This window comes from Pyrgilauda ruficollis, unplaced genomic scaffold (genome assembly GCF_017590135.1).
Source record: "Pyrgilauda ruficollis isolate IOZ18807 unplaced genomic scaffold, ASM1759013v1 scaffold10, whole genome shotgun sequence".
NCBI lineage: Eukaryota > Metazoa > Chordata > Aves > Passeriformes > Passeridae > Pyrgilauda > Pyrgilauda ruficollis.
In genome coordinates this window covers 7,324,934-7,345,599 of record NW_024508101.1, presented here as the reverse complement: position 1 = coordinate 7,345,599, position 20,666 = coordinate 7,324,934, and the positions used below count along the sequence as shown (strand labels likewise).

General features: G+C 41.4%; 1 protein-coding gene across 1 annotated transcript in view; it reads left to right on the top strand.

Annotated features, from left to right (window-relative positions):
* The window catches only part of PTPRG (protein tyrosine phosphatase receptor type G), a 382,051-nt gene that overhangs the window by 344,256 nt on the left and 17,129 nt on the right, over nt 1-20,666 (top strand). Inside the window, exons 15-20 of the mRNA XM_041461824.1 lie at nt 7,042-7,133; nt 16,861-16,957; nt 18,571-18,653; nt 18,881-19,015; nt 19,244-19,378; nt 19,782-19,954. Coding sequence (XP_041317758.1) covers nt 7,042-7,133; nt 16,861-16,957; nt 18,571-18,653; nt 18,881-19,015; nt 19,244-19,378; nt 19,782-19,954 — 715 coding nt within the window. The remainder of the gene's footprint in view (nt 1-7,041; nt 7,134-16,860; nt 16,958-18,570; nt 18,654-18,880; nt 19,016-19,243; nt 19,379-19,781; nt 19,955-20,666) is intronic.

The window sequence follows — 20,666 nt, the reverse complement described above, 5'->3', positions numbered from 1 at the left end:
AAGACTTTGTTTCTGCTCTCTGCTCCCTGTGGATTTATGTTCCAGCACCATATTGTGAATTGTACCTATCTTCAGCTTCAATTAAATTCATGAACGCAATATGGCAAACACAGCCGTCCTCTGAAGCCAAGAAAACATCAAGGTATTTTAGGGAACAGCCACCTTGCTTTTACTCTGGTACCAACCCTGCTCCTGCAGTAGTACACTGTAGAATTTATGGTATGATATCTAGTTCTGGTTCTTCTAGTGGAGGCTTCAGGGGTTGGCTACAGCACAAAAGAATGTGGTTTTGTGGTGGCCATGTGAAATGCAGATAGATCCTATTCTGAGAGCTGTTACACTGGGAGGCAGAGCCCTGGAGTTGGATCTTCATGGGCTCAAATGTAAGGCTTGTGTGTAATTGATGGCAGGACTAGGACCTGAGGATGGAAATGTGTGAGATTAAAATGGTGTTCCTTAGCTGGCAATACCAAATAAGATCATATTTAATATCTGGGCTAAGGGGAAATTCACATTATTTCATTCTCTTGGACTGAAATTAGCTTTTTGCTTAAAGGCAAGAAGTGTATTTCTATTACATTTATAATTAATGATAACCTAATCTTTGTACAAGCAGATTCAAAGTGAGCTCTTATTTTGACATGTATAAAATTTTATCATTAACATCTTTATATTCCTGACTGACACATGGCTAATAGCATTGTAGTAGATTAAGTCTTGAAGCAAGAGAGATGAACGCAGCTTTAGAATTACACAGGTGGTTTTCCATATTCTGCTTTTTCATATATCTTCCCTTTATCAGAAGCCTGCCCTTGTGTTCATTTGACTTAATTATAACAAATAGATAGCAGTTACCTTGCTGAAAGGACTCCTGTTTTGTTTCAGCATGCCCATCTTTCCAGGACTTTCAAATGTGTTTTCTATGCCTTTTCACTTTGAAAGGTGCTTTTCATTAAAAATAGTACTTCATAAACGCATGAGCAATAATGAAGAATAGTGTCCACAGTAATCAACTCTTAATGAGTTCTTATTCATCTTAATTCATTTTAATTTATAATTTGTCTTAATTATTGAGGTCAGTGACTTCAGGAGAATGCCACCCTTAAGAGATCTTCAGCAGGTATTTTGATGTCCTAGAATGAAACCTATTGCATTACAGTAGTCTTTAGAGTATTTATGGAGATTTGAACTCCACAGAAGGCAGAGACCTTCTCTATACTAAGGCTTTTAAATGACTTTGGTTTATCATAAATTAATTGATACTAACATTATACAAATAAAACTGTTATTATATTTCTGGAAACTTTTATACAGCAAGTAGATGCAATCAGTCAGAAATATTAATTATTCCAATTGAAATACAATGTCTTCAGTTGCATTCTTATTTTAGTTATGAAAGGAAAGCCAGTATAATGCAGAATTAAAGGCTCTGACAATATAAATGTATAATTCAACTGCATTAAATCTAAAATGGTTTGAAGAAAGCTGGGCACTTCCCTGTTTTACGTGTGGAATTACTCATAGAGTCCAGTATTTGGATGACTTGGGGCAAGGGCTGGCTAGTTTTGTCTGCTCAGACATTTCAAATTCAATCTGTGCCAAAATTTGAGCAGCGTGTGAAGTTTCAAGCCCTTTTAAGTATGTTCACTTTGGAGTGGATGCTCAATCTGCAGGTTTATATCATTTTGTCTAAGCTTTTCTCTAGAAGTGGACAGTTGAGTTGATGGGAATTTTTAATAATCTCTGCTGGGGCAGAATTTTGCCCAAGGGTGTGCTATTCATCCTGGCAGTGTTCTGTATGCTCAGCCACTCTTGTAGAGACAGAATATCACACTGCACACTACTGCCATAGCTCTGGCAGCCTTCACTCTGGTATGTATTGTAGCTTATGCTATGGCTCTTAGATTCCATTTTAAGTGGAATGCATCCTAAATATACTGATGCTAGGTATTCCAGATGCTTGCAGAATTTTTCCATCCTGCCTTGTAAAAAGTAAAAAACCCATGAAACTTCACTGAAGGTGAAGTTTAATAATTAATTTTTAAAAATCCATTGATTGCATTCAATGTTCTTCCTAGGAAAGAAAGATGAAGTCACATCCCAGTGTTGAATGTTGCTGGGAACAGAAAGGTGCTTGTTTGCTAGGGATATGGGAAGGCATTTTTCAGTGAGTTAAGAGATCAAATCCTGTCCTGTTACAATTCTACTGGTAGATATTTTGGGAAGACTTTTTTGCAGAAAATGAGAACTGCAAGGATACACTGTTCATAGTGGATTCTCTATGTTCAGGATCAACGTCCCTAATTTAATGATCATCATAAGCCAAGTTAGGTTTGTGCTGCCTTCAGAAAGAGAAGTTTCCCTGTCACTTCACTATTCATCATCCTAATGAATAGGCTCAACCCATCTACCCCACCAACAACTAATTCTTCCCCTTCCCCACAAATCAAGCAATCTTTTCTTACAGTCATCAGCCAGCTCAGCAGGTGGATTCAGATCAGTGCTTAGCCTCCCAGGGAGAGAGAGGGCAGTGGTTGAATCCCTTCATTCTGTGGCTGGAGCCAGCTGTGAAGAGCACACTGAGGACTGATGGAGGTGCTCCTGGGATGCAGGGATGGCACAGAGCAGAGAGTGGCTGCTGTGGGAGCAGATGGACCAAGGCACATGACAGCCATGGCACATGAATCCAGGTGGCTTTGTAAATGAGAGACTGAAGTGCAAACCAACCAGATAAGCTTTCACATTAAGAATAAGGCATAAGATTCAGGGAGTATTTTGGATTTAGTAGGCTGGGTAAGGTAATAGCTGCAGACCAGAAAGCCTTTACAGACAAAACAAAAGACATGGAGAATTTTTTTACCAAGGCTATTTCATGTGTCAAACGTCTGGTCTTCAGAAACACCAAAACTCCATCTAAACAAAGGTAATATGAGGAAGCACTTTGGTTTTGACCTTCTTCATTAATTCCTGACCCAAACCCATCTATTCCAATACAATGCCACTAAACTATCCAGTGAGCTCTCAGATTATAAATGAATCAAAATGAATCTGAGACCCTATTATGTGGAAATGTCATTTCTGATAGGATATCCTATTTTTCTTTGAAAATTGGCCCCTATTGCTTTAACATTACAAAGGCAGCTTATTAAGTGGGAGCTATGGGAAAATCCTTCCTGGTAGGATTACTAATTATCCGAACTTAAAATGTAACCCTGTTCAAACCTTATTGCTTCTGTATGCTTTGGGCTTCTTTTGAAGGTGTCTGTCTTATAAAGGAATGTGTTAAATATTCTGCATTTGCAATTGCCATTTCTTTAAAAAGGAGGTGTTAGTGAAGGTTTTCCTTTCCAGTCATTTTTTTAAACAAACATTATTTTCTTCTTGGCATTGTCTCTTTGTGGCAGGAAGTGAGTTGTCTTTTGCTCCCCTTTGGGTTTATTTGATACTCCTCTGAGGTGCTTCGCTTGGGCCAGCAAGTGAAGATGGGAAATCCACCAATATGTTAAATATTTAGCACAGAAATTAAACATATCCCACCACATGTCAGCTTTGGTAGTACCTGATTATAAAAATATTACTAAAATATTGTCTATCTGAGTATACTTCTTTCTCTGTGTAACACAAAGGGTTAGTACATTATTATGGTGCCAGATTCAGCTCATATTTCACGGTGAAGTAAATCCAGAATCACTTTATTGACACTGATAAAACAGATGGCTAAACCTAAGCTAGACAGAAATGTAATTATATCTGCAGTGTTAGAGGTGAAGGTATGTTATTAAAACACCTCCCTCTTCTCTTTGAATAATGTGTAGGTCTTGCAAAACGTATGGATTGCACTGACAATATCAAACGTCACTCCAGCTTCTTGATGGGAAAAAGTATATAGTGCAAAAGTGAATATGCACAGAACAATGGAGAGCTGCTAATTAGCCATTATAGGATTCTATTAATCTCTTCAATCGACTAAAAGAATTACAGTCATTTAAGTCTGTTTGCTTTAAGATGGAAAGAAGGCTTAACCAAAGCCTGTGGGCTGACGATAGCAGAAGGAAAATCAGATTCTGTGCATCTAGCTACATCTGTTGGTTTTCCTGGAGAAGGTCACAGCCATCTCCAGATAATGCCAGCTCAGGCCATTCCAGAGTGCTGGGCGTGTTAGCACACATTCTGCCAGAGGCCTGGCAAGCTGCCCATGGCCAAGCGTGCCTGTATAAAGCTAAAGTGATTTGTGTTCCTGGGCAGGAGTTTGGAGTTGGAGGTTATGAATAGAAAAATTCTGGCCCAGATTGCTTCAGCATTTTCCTGTTGCATTGGTTCATGTGAGAGGCTCTATGTCCTGTGCAGCTGCTTTCCTGTGGCCATCAGCTGGAGCAGGGTGGCTGTGCAGGGAGCACCAGCCACATCCTACCACCCTCTAGGTTGCCCATCCCCTCAGGGCTGTGCCTGTCCCAGTCACAGACCATGCTGGATCATGTTACCCCACCAGTTTGAAATCTGGAAACCTGAAACTGTTTTTTAAGTTTTTAATGTTCATGGTTCTTATTTTAATCTTCCTGGTGTGTAATAATTATGTTTGCTCCAGCATGGTTTTCCTGAGTTGATGGGCACCTTCATTTCCCTGTGACCCAGTGAGCTCATATGTCAACAATACTTCCTAATTAATTATTTAATGTGTAATTGTTACCCATGTCATCAAATATGGTAAGTAACTGCATTGGGTTAAGGCTTCTGGAGAGAGTTAGAATGAAAATGCAGAAGAGGGAAAAGGGAGGAGAAGCAGTAAAGGACAGTTAACAGGAGAGAAGTGAAGTAGCAGTGGCTGTAAAGGTGGAGACATACTGCCACCGTGCAGTGATGATGATAAAAAGAAAACTAACCACGCTTTGCCATGGATTTCTGGTGCAGACCCATCCTTGAAATTGGTGGGAATTCAATGGACTGGAGAGCATGTTATCTCTAATGCATTTTTTGGCTCACAGATCACAATTAAAGTTAAATTCTGCCTTCTGAAAAATTAGCTTGGACACACTGGTCTGCTGCAGCCAATCCTTTACCTTGGTTGGTCACAGTTGAGCTAAAACTATGCAAGGAAAAAAACCAAATTATAACAGTGGAGCTTCTCTTGTGAGATTAAATGCAATTGCTATCATAGCAGAAGCTATTTTCAAGGAAATCTAGGATGTATGGGTTACTTTTCACAAGAGAAAATACTGTTTTACAGTATTATTCTACAGATTTCTATGATTCTTACGGATCATTCCATTCAAATGTCTTGGCTGTGAAAATATTGATATAAATGTTGTGAGATGATGATATTCCCAATATTATATAGAATAAATGTTATCAGTTAAATATTTTTAAATGCCAGCATTTCTGCAGGCTGCAGCATTTTGCTAAGAAGAGCATACACTTGTCAAATGTTTTGAATTCTGTATTATTCAGTAAATGAGCATGTGGTTAATTAAAGTAGAATTACTATACTGTGAGGTGACCAGATTGCAAATATATCTTTAACAATTGGCCCTTGTAAATAAAATAGAAGACAGCTGATTAATATCTGAAAATGTCAATAGATGCAAAAAGCCACCTTAGAGTGTTACCTTATAAAATAAAAGGAGAGAAGTAATGACATGGTCAATATTAACTGCCATCAGCTGGAAAGAAATCAGATTGTCAGGGATCTATAAAATTCTTGCCAAAGTAGAACCTCATTTACACATACAGATCTTCATACCCTTTGCTAAGAAAAGCGTATGTGACAGCTTAGAGGTTTTAGCTGCCAAAGATCTTTCACTCTGAATACAGTAAATGTCACATCTATTTATTTATCGTTAAATTTTGCTAAGTATCTGTAGAAATATTTGGATTTTTTCTATCATAATGTAGATGTTTAAAAGGAAAAGAATCCAGATTATAATGCAGCTGTAGCACCAAACCATATGTCTGCTAAATGGGAGCAAAAATACACCAGTGAATTACTGGGAGTAAACATAACCTAGATACTATCTTCAGAAGAATATTAAATGGATTATATAAATACAGGGTATTGCCATAAAATCATGCAATCAGACAATAGTAGCCATCAGGCAATAGATTATTTCACATGCTGCAACTAATCACAGTTGTATAGCAATTTGCATATTCTAAATGCCAGACTGAAAATATTAACTGGTAAATCTTGGCAAGCACGGTTTTTCTGCCAACTGCAGTAGTGGTCATAACAATATCCAGGCCTTTTTTGAGAGCTAAACAGAGGAATAATGCAGCCATCCTACACCCCAGCTTTATTAGAATCTGCCTGGAGTCCCAGGTGCTCAAAACAGTCTTGTTTGTCTTCAGTTTCACTCTTCAACTTCTTTCTTGTAAGAAGACATAAAAGGGTGATTTACTGATATATTGGGTGGCACTGCACTGTGCTGTGCAAGAGCAAATGGTCCAGTGGGATACTCAATAATATTCAATGTTATGAATAATGTTTGGCATGAGAGAGAACTCAAATCAGAGTGGCTGTTGTGTTTGCCTGCTCTTTTGCTTAGAAGCAGTTTCATAAGTCCATTTGGATTCTGTTATTGTGTGAAAGGGAAAAAGTTAATAACTTTAATAAGAAAAGCCTGTGTGTTTGCTCAGTCTGGTAGAACTTAGTGGGAGTAATTGTCAACTGTATTTTCACATTTGGAGTCTCTTTGTTCTTTTTATATAATGTGAAAAGAGAGGAGGTGTCTTCATCCCATCTACAGCCATCTTCAAACTGAGCAAGAGCTGATTATCCTTGAACTTAAATTCTCTGTAAATCAGCATCCCAGGGAACAGGCTCTCAGTATTTATAATTGTAGTGCTTAGAATTGGAAATACAATGAAACGTTTACCTCGAAACTGGCCAGATTTATCAAGAGTTCTTGTTACTGCACATTGAACTAGCTCTGCCCCTGGGAACTGTGATCTAAATGATATAGAGTGAAAACTTCCTCTCCTCAAGTTTTATGTATGAAACAAAGAACAACTCTGAGTATCTCTTCTTTTTTTTTTTTTTTCCTACAGATGATATGGAAGCAATTCCAGTCAAGCAGTTTGTTAAACACATCAGTGAGCTGTATTCTAATAACCAGCATGGGTTCTCAGAAGACTTCGAGGTACGATTTAATGACCCACCAATAAAATGTTGTTTTCCTAAAGTTAATTGTGTATTAATAATTGGGGACCAGGTGACATCTGTGTGAGGCTGTCATGTCAGGTAAATGCAGTGCTCAAATGTATCAGAAGAAACAGGATGATGCCAATTTTCCATCAGCTATGAGCAGTGCGGGACTGGACATTTACAGATGCTTTCTAACCACCACAGATTTGATGCCTTTAAGGGGGAGCCTTCCTAGGTTTTTCTTAAATAGGAAAAGCTGCCTGCAAGCCCCCAGGAGCAACATGAAGATACAAACAGTCATTTTTAACTCAAGGGTTTTCTTACAATTATTTTACTCTTCTTGCTCCAGAATTTGGTCCTCTTGGTCATCTGAAAAGTCATATATCCCCTGAGTGAAACAGTGCTTGCAATGAATAAAAGTAGTAGAATTTGGTCTTTGATAAAACCCAAACTGTGAGTTAGTTCCTTGAGTCCTTGTTCATGCTCTGTTCAGACAGGACAGACTGCTATTGAAGTCATTGATTATTTACCAGTAAAACCAAGGAGAAAGGATTTGGGGTTTAGTTGGTGGTATTTACCTAATGTGACTATTTTTAAATTTGCATCTTGTTATCTGTATAGAACAGATTCTGACCTATAAATATGCTGTCATTTGGAGATAATTCCAATGTAGTGTAAGTAGTTTTCTACCTCTGGGTTACCAAACCCATATTATGCAAGCATGGTAAACATCATGCATCATAAGACAGCAGTCAAACTTTTCCTTCACTTAGCCTAATCACGGTCACTGCTGAACATTTGGAAGTACTGAGAAACAGGAGAAGCCCCAGGAAACCTCATGGAGTGGCACTTCTGACTTCCCCACGAGCAAAAGAAAGTGTGTTTGCCTGCTGCCTGTGGATCAGAGCAGCAGCTCTCCTTACAAACAAGGCACTGAACCAAAATAGGTGGCCTTATATCTACTGCTTCTTTGCTTACTGCACTGTAAAGACAAGACTGTATGCAGGAATTGTTTTTAATGGGATCATTTAGAACGTTTATTGTTGCTGTTTGGTTACTGTCTATAAAGAGTGTCTGCTTTGTCTGATGCCAAAAAAGCATTGTGTAAGTTAGAAACATTTTGTATTCATGAGGAAGGCAAATGTGTAAGGTGTTAAAGTGATTTAGTTCAATTGACTGCTGGCTGGATGGCTGAGCAGGAATATTGAGGCATTTAACAATGTTGATGGTATTCAGGACAAACATTTATTCTCCAGAGAGTAGAATTTGATCAGGATGATCAAATGCGACTCACTCTTCTCAATTATTTATGAATTGCGACCCCAGTGCTATTCATCACAGCTGGGTTTTACACCATTTAATTATTCAAAATAATCAACAACACATCTGTAAACTTGGACTGGCTTTAAGCAAGCTTTGCTTCAGCTGTCAGAGAATCACTGCTATTAACAAATGTTGGACACCTTCTGCCTGTGTTTTAGCAAAGAAAAACACTGCTCTAATAGCCTTATTTTTTCCCTTCCTCCTGGAGTTCCCTGCTGTGAGTGCTGTGCTGTGGCAGCTAGTTGGAGAGAGCTTTGGCCAATTAGTCCCATTCTGGGGAGCACAGGGTCCCCTCCAAAGGGAAGTTAAACTCCTCTGACTGCACTGCCTGCACCAAATTCTATTCTCCGTGCTGGCTTAAAACTTGGAGCATCTGCTTTGAAGTCAGGATAGCTACTCCAGATGTATTTCTCCATAGCTGAGGTCTCAGCTTCCTAAATGTAAATGACATCTCCTGCTGGAGTAAGGAGTAGGAATAGGAGGAACAAGGTGATCTGTCTGGGATAAACCACCCGGCTCCCCTTCATTGCTGGTGCTCTGCCCTGCTGAGGCCTCGTGGGCCTGATTTGAAACCCAGGATTTTTCACAGAGCCCATAGGTAAAATGTTTCTCAAGTGCCCAGACTGACTCAGAGGTCAGAGCCCCAGCTTGGAGAGTGGCTGAGGGACAGTGGAACCCAAGGTTACATTTATTCAGTAGCTGTTGGCGTGGCTGCAGTGCAGCTTCTCACATCCAGTCAGATCCACGTGTCCGTGTGCTGGAGTTGCATCTCCCAGCTATGGGGAACACTTAGCTAATGTTTTATGGAGAAATAATAGCATTCCAGCTAAAACAGAAAATCCAGGGCTGCTAGCCTTAGGTGGAAAGTACCATAGCCATATAGTGCCTTATGCCTGTGGAACTTTTGAAAAGAAGTAATGGATTCTGCAGTCATACAAAAAAATACGGCTTTTTTTACAGCTAAAAGGGGAAGGTGAGGAGGTGCTGAAATAATGTGATCAATAGTGCAGAATAAATAAATCCTCCCAAAGGCAGCCAGTGCATGAGATTTTGTTTAAAAAAGAAATAAATCGATCAAAAATCTCCTCAGAAATTTCTGTGGCAGGAGGTTTAAGGTAGAAGCTGCAAAAGGAAAGACTAAGCTAGGCACACACATACATTGCCCAATGTGGAAGGTGAACATCCTCCACTTGTTTGTTGCTAGATTTTGGTGTCACTTCCTGTGTTTTTGGCAGCATATTTAGGGCTGTGTTGGGTTGGTTTTTGCAGGAAGAAGATTCCTTTAAAAGTAAATTGTGTGAATACTCCCTCCTCCTCTTAAATTGAGCTGTAATTACAGCTAAATATTTTGTGAATGTGCTTAGGAAGCATTTTATGTGGAGAGGAAAAAAGGACTTTGAACTCACAAATCTTCCCTTGGAAAGTACATCTAAAATGAATTCTTATTCCCGTTGGGTAATTGTAGTGCAAGTACCAGCTTTATTGTCTGATGATAGCTGGGCTTTCATATATATACAGAATTTTAAAGATTTCCTCTGAGTCCTGTGAATTTTCAATTTTTTATATAAATTGGAAATACAGGACCCAATTTAATATTGAACAACAGATAGCTTTTTAAAATAAAGATCCTGTATCAGTAGTGCTAGTCTCTGACATAACTCTTTGTATTCAACCTTGGAGTTTGTTCAGTAGTAGACTAAAAATGTTCAGGAAAGGTTTTTGGCTTGCTCTCAGGTAGCTCCAGCACTGTCTTGCTGTGGTGTACAGGATGAGGTACCACAGGGGCACTGGGGCAGAGGTTGAGGGGAAGACTGAACAGAGACTGAAAGGCTTCCTGAGCCAGAGATTATATCTATTCCTTGTCTAGCCAGGGATTTTCTTGGCATCATTACATCTAGCAGTCTTTGATAGACCTTTCTTCCATAAATTTCTAATTGTCTCTTGAACCCTTTTAGGCTTCTGGTGTCCAAAGCATCCCATGGCAATGAATTCTACCATTTGTTCCACAAGAACAGACTTCCTTTTGCTTTTAATTTATATTGAATAACTTCTCTTGGTGCCTCCTACTTTTTGCATTACAAACTGCGTTCCTGTTTACTCACATGATTCTGTCTGCCTTTATATTCCCCTTTAATAATCCATTTTCAAATCTGAAGAAATCTAAATTATTCACTTTGTTTTTTGGAGGAAGCCACTCCAGACTTGCATTGAGTCATCCCCTCTGTACCTTTTTATCTTCTTTTACCATAACCTTGTCAGAAGATGGGAAGACCACAGCTGTGCACAGTATATGGCAGGTGGTTTTGATGTAGAGTTCAGTGATGTTTTCAGTTTTCTACTACTTTTCTCCTTCCTAACATAGTATTTGGTTTTTAACAACTACTGAGCACTCAGCTGACACCTCCAAAAAACTGTTGAGTGTGACCCCAAGGCCTCATCACTGTATGGCAATAGCAAATTGGGAACCTGTCAGCATGTATGTGTAGTTAAGGTTGTTTTTCTCCAAGTACATCACTTTGCATTTATCAGCATTGCATTTCATTTGCCATTTTGTCACTCGGCCACTCAGTGCTGCCAGATTGTTCAGCTTCCCTTCACAGATAGCTTTCCTTCTAATTATCCTGAATAATTTGGTCTTGTAAACGCACTTTGTCTCCTCTGCAATCCACTTATGAATAGGTTACGTCCCTGTAAGGTCCCACCAGTGTAAGCTGAACACTGGCAATTCCTGAGCAGGTCAGTCCCACCTCTACCCTGGTGGTGCACAAAGGTGAGTTTTCTTTTTGCTCCAAAATCAGAACACGTTTTTAAGTAATACTTTCTGAGAGGCCTTTTCACACATTTTAGAAATTGATATGCTGCTCTCTTCTAGGCAGCCTGTTGACTTCTTCAGGGACCTCTCCCCAGTGTGTTCAAGGCATTCACCAGCTCTGCTCCTCTATTGCAGTCTTGCGGTTTGCCCCACAGAGAAGTCAGAAATAGTGGGCTGCCTAAAACCCCTTCTGGATCTCAATTTAAAAACTGATGTCACATTTGTCATCCTCTATTCCCCTGATAGCCTGACTATATAGGGCATGTGCCCTCCAAATTCCTGTATCAAAAAGAGTGTGAAGTGCCACCTCCCACAGCAGAGCTTTTCACTCCCTCCCCCTGGCCGGTTACTGGAATAACACAGGAAGTTTTTTTGAGTAATCATGTCCTTTTGCTCTAAGAAAGGAACACTAAGCCAAGAAATCACCTTCCATCCCCAAAGCTAACTGTGAATTTTTACACTTTAATGCAGTATTTGGATTTTTGAGATCAGGGAGTTTTACTTCCCTCCTCTGTAATTCTGGAGTGGGCTGGTCAGTGCTGCTGCAGGAGCAGTTAGAGAGGGGAATGCAATCTCTGCAGACCTCTCCTGCCTGTGGCCGTGTGAGCATAATGATTCATTGCCAATTTGGAGTCTGAACAGGCTCGCTGAACTCAGAGGCAGGCTGTCTAGCTCCCTCATCACATAAATTGAAAATATCTTTATACTCCAGTGGCACCTTCTTCTAAATGGCCTGAAATGTAAGAAAATAACATAAATCTATATTTCCAGCAATGTGGCAGGGATTTGCTAACGTTATTCTCACGGTTGCTGATGCTCAGGGCAGGGGTCACTGGCTCTTTTTAACTGGGGACCTCAGAACGTTAGCAATGGGTTGCATTGAAAACAGATAATGCTGCACTTTGCACACTTCTTGAGATACTAAAAACCCAGTGTAGTTATCCTGACATCCCTACAGATTAGACACAGCTCACATCAGGCACATGCTTGTAGCTGCATCTATACCAAGGAATTTGGCAGCAGAAAGATGCCATTTCAAAAGCATGCTGCTAGCAGGCAGTACTACATTGGGAATGTTTTATAACCTGGCCCAAAACTGCCTTAACTAGAGGTATTCTCAGCCTGTGCATTGCTGTCCTGAAACCAGAGGGAAGCAGCACTGTGAAGCTGGAGGAGGAAGGATTGCTGCAGAACAGGGCCTTCCTGGAGTTCTCAATTCTTATCTCACTGCTTCACCTACCCTGAGAAACTGGCGTTGTGAATTAAGAGATGAAGAGAAGCAGTAAAAGAAGTTCAGATATCTGGGGTTGCTCTCACTAACCACAGTACCACAGCCATTCCCAAGGTTGTGCCTAGAAGCCCCCCTTGGATGAGCCATTGGCTGGGCAATGCAAGGTTTTGGTCAGACTGACACCTCTGTCCCAACATCCTTTCCTCCCTCATGCATTTTACAGGAGTTTTTAGCTATCTGTTGATGTTATTCCTGTGTTGAGTGCTTTTGGTTTGTTTATTTTCACCTCTTTCTAGGCTGTCCCCAACTCACCTCTCTCTCGAGTGCTGTTGGAGAGTTTATACCAGTGCTAAATTATTACAGAAATCTACACTGTTCCTGGGAGATATCTTCAAATACTATCTGCAGTCTCTGTTGGTATGCTGTCTTCATGTTTGCTGTGATAAAACAAACAGAAAGAGCACTACCACAGAATTCTTGTAATTTGGGATTAAAATAATAGATCTAAACTGATATTGGGGGTGGATGCTTCCGTGCTGAAAAATACCAACGTTAATAGCAAAACACAGCTACGGATCTTCTCAGGTTTAGTTGCTCAGATTAGGATCCTTTTTTGTTGTGACTCCTCATTGCTATTCATAGGCTTTCACAGTTCAGCCCCTGCCAGGACATCAGCCTGAAGTAATGGGAAACAACAGCAGCAGTGCTTTGCAAGGCCAGATCAAGAGACCGAGTTCCTGCTCAGCCACTGTAGCAAAAAATCCTGCTCAGAACCTCATACTGCCAGCAAGACACTGGAGCAGTTTGATTTTACACTTAAATGGAAATTCTTTGAAGTTTAGAAGAAACTAATCTGTAACTTGTTTCAGAAAGGCAATTAAAATGGGTCGTTAAACCTGGGTGTATCAAATTCCAATTAGCATTAGCATGGACAATATAATTAAAAGGTAAATTAGCCATAATAGTACAGACTAGAACACTTCTTACAGTAACTAACAGTCAATTGAAACCATGTACTTTGGTTTCTGGGGTTGTCAATGATTAAGTTGAAAGGACAGAATAAAGCCTGTATCCATTCATCCTGGGACAGTGATGTGTTCTGGGAAGTTAAACATGAGGAGCAGCAGTGTGCAAGCCAGCCATCATTAAAATCAGTGGAGGAGACTAAGCAGGATTAAGGAAAGCCAAAGGAAATATTCTAGAGATGAAAAGTTTATGGATGAATTATGAATGTGGTGATACAAACACTATCTGTCCTACTCCAAGGTGCCAGTAACAGTTTTGTGCCTGCTGGGAGAGGACTTTGTTTAGGCTGAGCTGCAGTGAGCAGCCCTGACCTGATGACCTGCCTGCAAACATAGGTTTTAGTAGTAATGCAATCATGGTGATGTTTTTAGTGCAACTGAAGGACTTGGTAGCCAGGAAGGTTTAGAAATCCCAGGGTGTTCATTGCATAAGCAACAGAAAATGCTGGGAAAGTAAATATGACATATACATAAATGTGGTAAAATGGCATAATTAAGATGAGGACTTTTGGGGACTTTCTCCAGGGTGTTATTTATTAACAGTGGGGTGTCCTCTTCTGCCAAGGGGTAAATAATACTCTGAACAGAGGCACAGATAACAGACTGCAACTAGTCTTGTCTCCTTGCAGCCTCCTGTGCTTTGATGAAAGGCGAGCACCTCAGCTTTAATACCAGAGGAATGTGAAGTTATTCCTTACTGGCTGGTGGGGGGAGCCTGTGGTTTAGTAATTCGCTGTTAGGATTTGGAGAGATGAGCCTTGGAGGGTAGGAGAGCGTGGATACCCACCCTCTGCTCTCAACCCCATCTGGGTTTTGGCACAGCCAAACCCAGGCCAGGAGGAGCTGGAGGATGTCCTCAGTCCCCTTCTCACTGACAGCTTCAGTGTCCCAAAGCCTTGGCTGTGTCCTGGACTGGAGGGGAGGGCGAAGACTTTAAAAAGACAAAAATAGCTGCAGTGTATTGGCAAGGGGAAGCTTTTGTGTAACAGTCTCCTTTTGCTATGGTTCTGCATTGTGTACATATAGGAATCCACCATTACAACAGCTTTCCAGAGTATTAAAAACCATTTAGAATGTTATGTGTTAAGAAAAGCCATTTTCAGATCATCAGCTCTCACAGCATCAGACCTCCTTTTCCACTGCTGTGTTTTTCACCATCTTAGCTTAATCTTCCTCTTCTATTAACGTTATATTGGCCAGCTGGGAACATGTACAGTGGAGGAAACAGCCACCATCAACATAAAAAGGTTAATTAAAATGATTAACCTCCCCAACAATTCCCTTATGGAAAAATCCTATAGAATTTAATAGAAAATTATACATTTACTATGTAGTATTTAAACTGTCAGAGAAAATTCCTTAGCAGGGAGGTAATTCCCTATTAAATTCTATAACTTCTCAGAGTATTCTCCACAGAACCTTATTGGATTAATCTGTATTAAATTCTACAGCATTTGGCATAAATTTTTCAATGCCAATAACTTCTAAAAAGAATTTTATAGTGTTGCAGAGATGTAGGGTTTGATGTGAGGCTTTTCAGAAGCAGGCAGGGTATTTTTTAGGAGTGACCTGTAACAGTACAGCAGTGATGTTGTATGATTTCTAAATGAAAATATAGGTAAAACAAAATTACATTAAATCAACCTAACTTGTAAATATCGCTGCTTTTCCAACCATGACTTAGGCTGAACTGATCCTGCCTATTGTGTTATCTGAAATCCCTTGCTTACGGGAGCTGACAGGCAGAATTAGGGGAAGAGCACACTTTAATATGTTTTTTTTATTTGATAGAAGTGGAACTATGAAAATTCCATTAGGGCCAGCTGAGAGTTTTGCTTGATTCGTCTTTGTCTTTGCTCAGCTCATCTCCTTGAGCGCAGTATGTTTCTCCCTGTGGAGGGTTGGGAAGAGAGAGAGAAGCAATTGTTATTTGAGAGTGTCACATGGATATAAAAGCTATAAAACGTACAAGGTTTTAGTATACTTTGCACTTTTAAAATGTAAATGTTGGGAAGATATCAAAATTGCTATGCAAGTCCTTGGTGAAATGTCTGCATAACGCTGAACTCCTACATCTGCTGTTTGTATAGCATTTCTTGTGATAATTTTTCTCTGTCACTTAGCTCGTGATCTTTGTAGCAGCTGTGAGCTCCTAATGACTTTGCCTCTTAGGTTCTATACTGTTATTTTTAAAGTCTAAAGTACAAAGTAATTTGGCACTTCCTCACATATCCTGGGGGGAAATTGGTTCTGTTTGGTGCAATTTCTGAGAGTCACAAAAGATTTGAATAAATATAATTTCTTCCACAACTTCATAAACTTCAAATTTTAATTTTTTTTTTCAAAAATATATCTTTAAATGAATAATATTTATGCCAGTGATAAAAAGAAGGTTCTGTTTTTCAGGAAGATTATGGTGAAACAGATGCTAAAAAGGTGTATCTTGGAAATGAAAAGACTCCTGAGTGATTCAGTTTGTAGGGCAGTCTCTGAAGGGTGTAGCTCTCTAGGGTGATGGCTGCTTCACTTTGGAGTCAAAAAAAGGTTTGGGGCACCCTCCATTGCCCCATTCCAACAGCTGTGTATTCTGTTTTTGAACAGAGCAAGGAGTGGGATAAGAACTTAAAAATTCCAAGGGAACTGGGTATTTAACCTACAGCCCCAGCTAGACAGACATCTGCATCCCTGGCTTCATGAGCACCCTGGTCTCTCTGCTTTGTAAATGTACATGGCTGCAACCTTCTCTTCACTGGATCAGGGCTCTTAATCAGCATCCAGGCAGTGGTATTTAAAGCCCTCATTGTTATCTTCAGAGATCTCTTTTATTTATATTTTACAAAAGGCATCTCTCTGCAGAGAACTAGCAAAAGGTCAGTGCCAAACTTAAATGTCAGAAACCCCATTTTGAGAGGTTATAAGCAGATAAGTTGTCCAGTGATCAAAAGTCTTCTGTGGAAATGTTTTTTGTTCTTGGTTTGTTACACTGCACTTGCATCTGAGGGACCCTATCTTAGCTCCCCGAGGAGGGACAGAGTGGGGCATGGCGGGAGATGCAGTGCAGAAGGTGGTGGACTGGTGGTCAGAAGGGACAGCTGGCTCTCAGGGTGCTCATCTGTCCCCAGGCCTGTGGAGAGGAGCATGACCAGGGACAGCTGACGTGGCTCGGTGTGAGACCACAACATACAGGACAATACTGAAAGACTTCGTGTTTAACCCAGCAATTAAAATTCTGAGACTTTGAACATGCTTTCCATGAGCTGTTGCAAAAGGAGAGAAAGCTCAGGGTTTTTTTGACTGACAAATTTTCCATGTGAATAACTTTTCTGCCTAGGAAGTGCAGCGCTGTACGGCTGACATGAACATCACTGCAGAGCATTCCAACCACCCCGACAACAAGCACAAGAACAGATACATCAACATCCTGGCCTGTAAGTAAGCACTGGCCTAAGCACAATGAATAACCCAAAAGGGCATTCTCCTCTTGCAGTGTGTGTGTGACTGGGACAGTCAGGTGGTTCCAGGCTACGTTATTACACAGGGTGTAATAAACATGTGAAAGTGTGGCTGGGAGATCCTTTCCCGGTTAAAGGCAGTGAATGTTTTGGCTTCTCTGGGGCCAGGATTTCACTCAACTTTTGTTTTAAAATGTTTCACAGCTTGAATGTCCAAGCATAGTTGTAGAAATCTGGTATGAAATTTTGCAGAGGAATAACTGGGATAAATTGATGATCAGAGCTCTCCTGCCTGCTAATGCCTGAAAACTGGCCTAGGGGAAGTGCCTGGAGGAGCAAAGAGTTTTACTGATCATGCCTGGGATTACCCTACAGTCCCAAAGGTGCTAAATCTTGCGGAGTGTATCTGCTATATTTCAAACTGCTTTAGCTCTGTGTAGGATTTGGACAAATAGTGATCTTTGTAGCACAGAGCAGGCTTTGCCTGTATCCCTCAGAGAACTGCAAATCTGGACTCTGCTCTAGAATGCAAATTACCTGAGATGGAAGTACAGGAACTTTTTCCCTGTTGTTCTCTTATGTGGAATGGATGGCAGATGCAACTGTCATTGTGGTTTAGGGACAGACATGGAGAGCCCACTGGTAAAAAGTCACAGTGTTCGTAAACATTGCAGTAAATCTTGACTGCTTTTGATGGCATAGGAAGGAAATGCATGTCCCTAACAAATTTTCAAGGTACTGGCTGAGGACCAATTCCCAGACCTGTGAAAGACTTGTTGTGTGGCCTTGGGCAAAGGCATTCATTGAGCTTGTCCCAGCTCTGATTTTAGACTTAGAAGTCTCATCTCTCTATGTACAGAAATGTAACATTGAAGGAGGATTGAAGCAGGCATTTCAGTCCTCCAGATTATGATTGGAGGATCTTCTCTCTCCATTGGTCCTCAAGGAAAGCAAATGAAACCTGTCTTTATACTTGAAGTTGGCTCACGTCTCATCCCTGCATGAGCTGGAAGCACCACACAGCCCAGTGCTTCTGCCTAGGAGCAGGACTATGATTTTTTCCTGCTTTAAGGCGGAGTCAAGCATTTGAGTGAAACAAAAAGAGGAGCTAAAGATCACAGCCTCAAGTCTGTCCTCATGGTGTGATGATGGTGGTGAAGGAGTGAGGACATTCACTCAGCTCCCAGAGCCAGCAGAGCTGTGTGAGCCCAGCACTGAGGGGAGGATAATGAGCTGAGCCAAGCAGAGGCAGCGTTTCACAGCCCCGTGGGGTGCCCTGGCTCTTTGAATCTCACTAACCCTGAGTGATGTAGATGATTCTAGAAATTGTGCTCCTGAGGCTCCAGTGCCCTTTAAAGAGAAGCTGTCCCAGCATGAACCACATACTTTAAGGGATGTGAAGGATGAAAATCTGCACATGAGCAGATGACCAAGAACAGATACCCCCATCTCTCTCTTGACTCCAGTCTGAGGCCAATCTCTCCTGTGTATTAGTGAGGGCAGCTCTGATACCCAGGAAATGGGATGTTTGCCTGCAGTTCTGCAGTGTGTTTCCCTAATGTTTCTCTGCTCTCTTTTTTATCCTGCAGATGATCACAGCAGGGTGAAGCTAAGGCCTTTACCAGGGAAAGATTCTAAGCACAGTGACTACATTAATGCTAATTATGTTGATGTAAGTTGTTTCAATGGTTTTTATCTGCTCTACCTTTAAATCCTTCCACGGGAAGGAAGTATTGCCACTTGTGATGTGATTGTATTTTCCAACTTCACCTGATAATTTTGCTACAAATTCCTCACTATTCTGAATTAGAAAAGCACCTTTCCTGTTACCTCTAAAATATTAATTTTTCTGCCATGATACTGCTTTCATCTCACTTGGCATTATGGTTTTCTTTGAAGGGTTACAACAAAGCAAAAGCCTACATTGCTACCCAGGGACCTTTAAAGTCTACCTTTGAAGATTTCTGGAGGATGATTTGGGAACAAAATACAGGAATCATTGTCATGATCACGAACCTTGTTGAAAAAGGAAGAGTAAGAGATTTTCTCATTTTTTACAGTGGCATCTTAACACTTCCCCAAATCACCTGGGCAGAATTTGTTTTAAACGGCTTGGGGGGATATGTACTGATACATAACGCATAAGTAACACAACACAGGGACACATCCTGAGCCATGATTTTTTTTCAAAAAGCTCTAGACACAAATACAAAGCAGCAGCTCAGGCCCTTACCCAACTCACCCACCTGTGTCTGTGTTCAGAGGAAATGCGATCAGTACTGGCCGACGGAGAACAGCGAGGAGTACGGCAACATCATCGTCACGCTCAAGAGCACAAACGTCCACGCCTGCTACACCGTGCGCCGCTTCACCGTCAGGAACACCAAGATGAAAAAGGTGAGCCAAGCCCTCACTGCTCCCATCCAGGCATCTTCTGGCTTGTGTAGGACACAAGGCACACCATAGCAAAACTCAGCGTTTGCATAAGCAGCCTGGAGAGGCATGTGGGTGGGAAATAAGCAAGTAAAGACGGGATTACAAGGAACCTGTTGCTAAGGTTTAGCCTGTATTTCTTTTTCTCAAGTGCACTGCAGCTTTGGTGTCCTTGTAATAGCTGTTATTACCTGTTCCCACATGTATTTTTCTTCTAACTCTCTCCACTCATCAGCAGGCAGAGCTGCAGGTTTCTTCTGTCAGAGCCCAGCGCTTTTGCAGCTGAGCAAGCCAGAAGGGACTGATGATATTTTTATGCTTCTTTTCCCTCCTCTCCCTCTTGTCTCTGCACCCCCTTTGTACCCAGGGTCAGAAGGGGAACCCCAAAGGGCGGCAGAACGAGAGGACTGTCATTCAGTACCACTACACCCAGTGGCCTGACATGGGCGTGCCCGAGTACGCCCTGCCCGTGCTCACCTTCGTCAGGAGATCCTCAGCAGCCAGAACCCCGGACATGGGACCAGTGGTGGTGCACTGCAGGTACGATGGCTGTGACAAACTACCCAAGGCAAGCTAGAGCACAGTGTGTGCCCTTCCGTGCCACCTAACACAAACACTGCAGTGTTTGTGTTTACTAACACAGGAGTGTGTCAGCCCCATGGGGTGCAGGTAGACATGAGCTCTACTTTGCCTATGTCTTAAAACAGCTCCAATGCAAAAGCTTCCTAGCTGGTACAGGGTTTTGCTATACCCATGATATTGAACTGCTGGACTACATTGCACTGGATTTGGAAAGCTCCTTGGTCAAAGCTTGTTTGTAGCCTGCCAGTTCAGTGCATGGCCTGGATCACCTCTGCTGGGAACCAACAGTGTGGCTACATGGACACCTGGGAATGCAACTGCCAATGAACCACACTCACCCTCACCAGGACTTGCAGTAGATCAGTCAATATACTGGTTCAGGGATGTGATCTTCATCACTGTGTGAGGGGGCTGCACAGCACTATATCAAGGAGGAGGGGATGATGGGGGTTACAGCTCCTTCCTCAGCAGAAATGCAGAATCTCTGAAGAGCTCCCATCTTTCTTGGCCCAGGACTGCCCTCGTTCACTGTAAGGAGTTCTGGCTCCACAGGATTAGCTCCCTTTTATACCTTCCCAAAGTGCTGGTATCACTTTCATTTCCAGCTTCACTGTGCAGCTTAAGGTTAACTCAAGGCTGAAGGCAGCCAGAGCCATCTCACAGCCTGGAG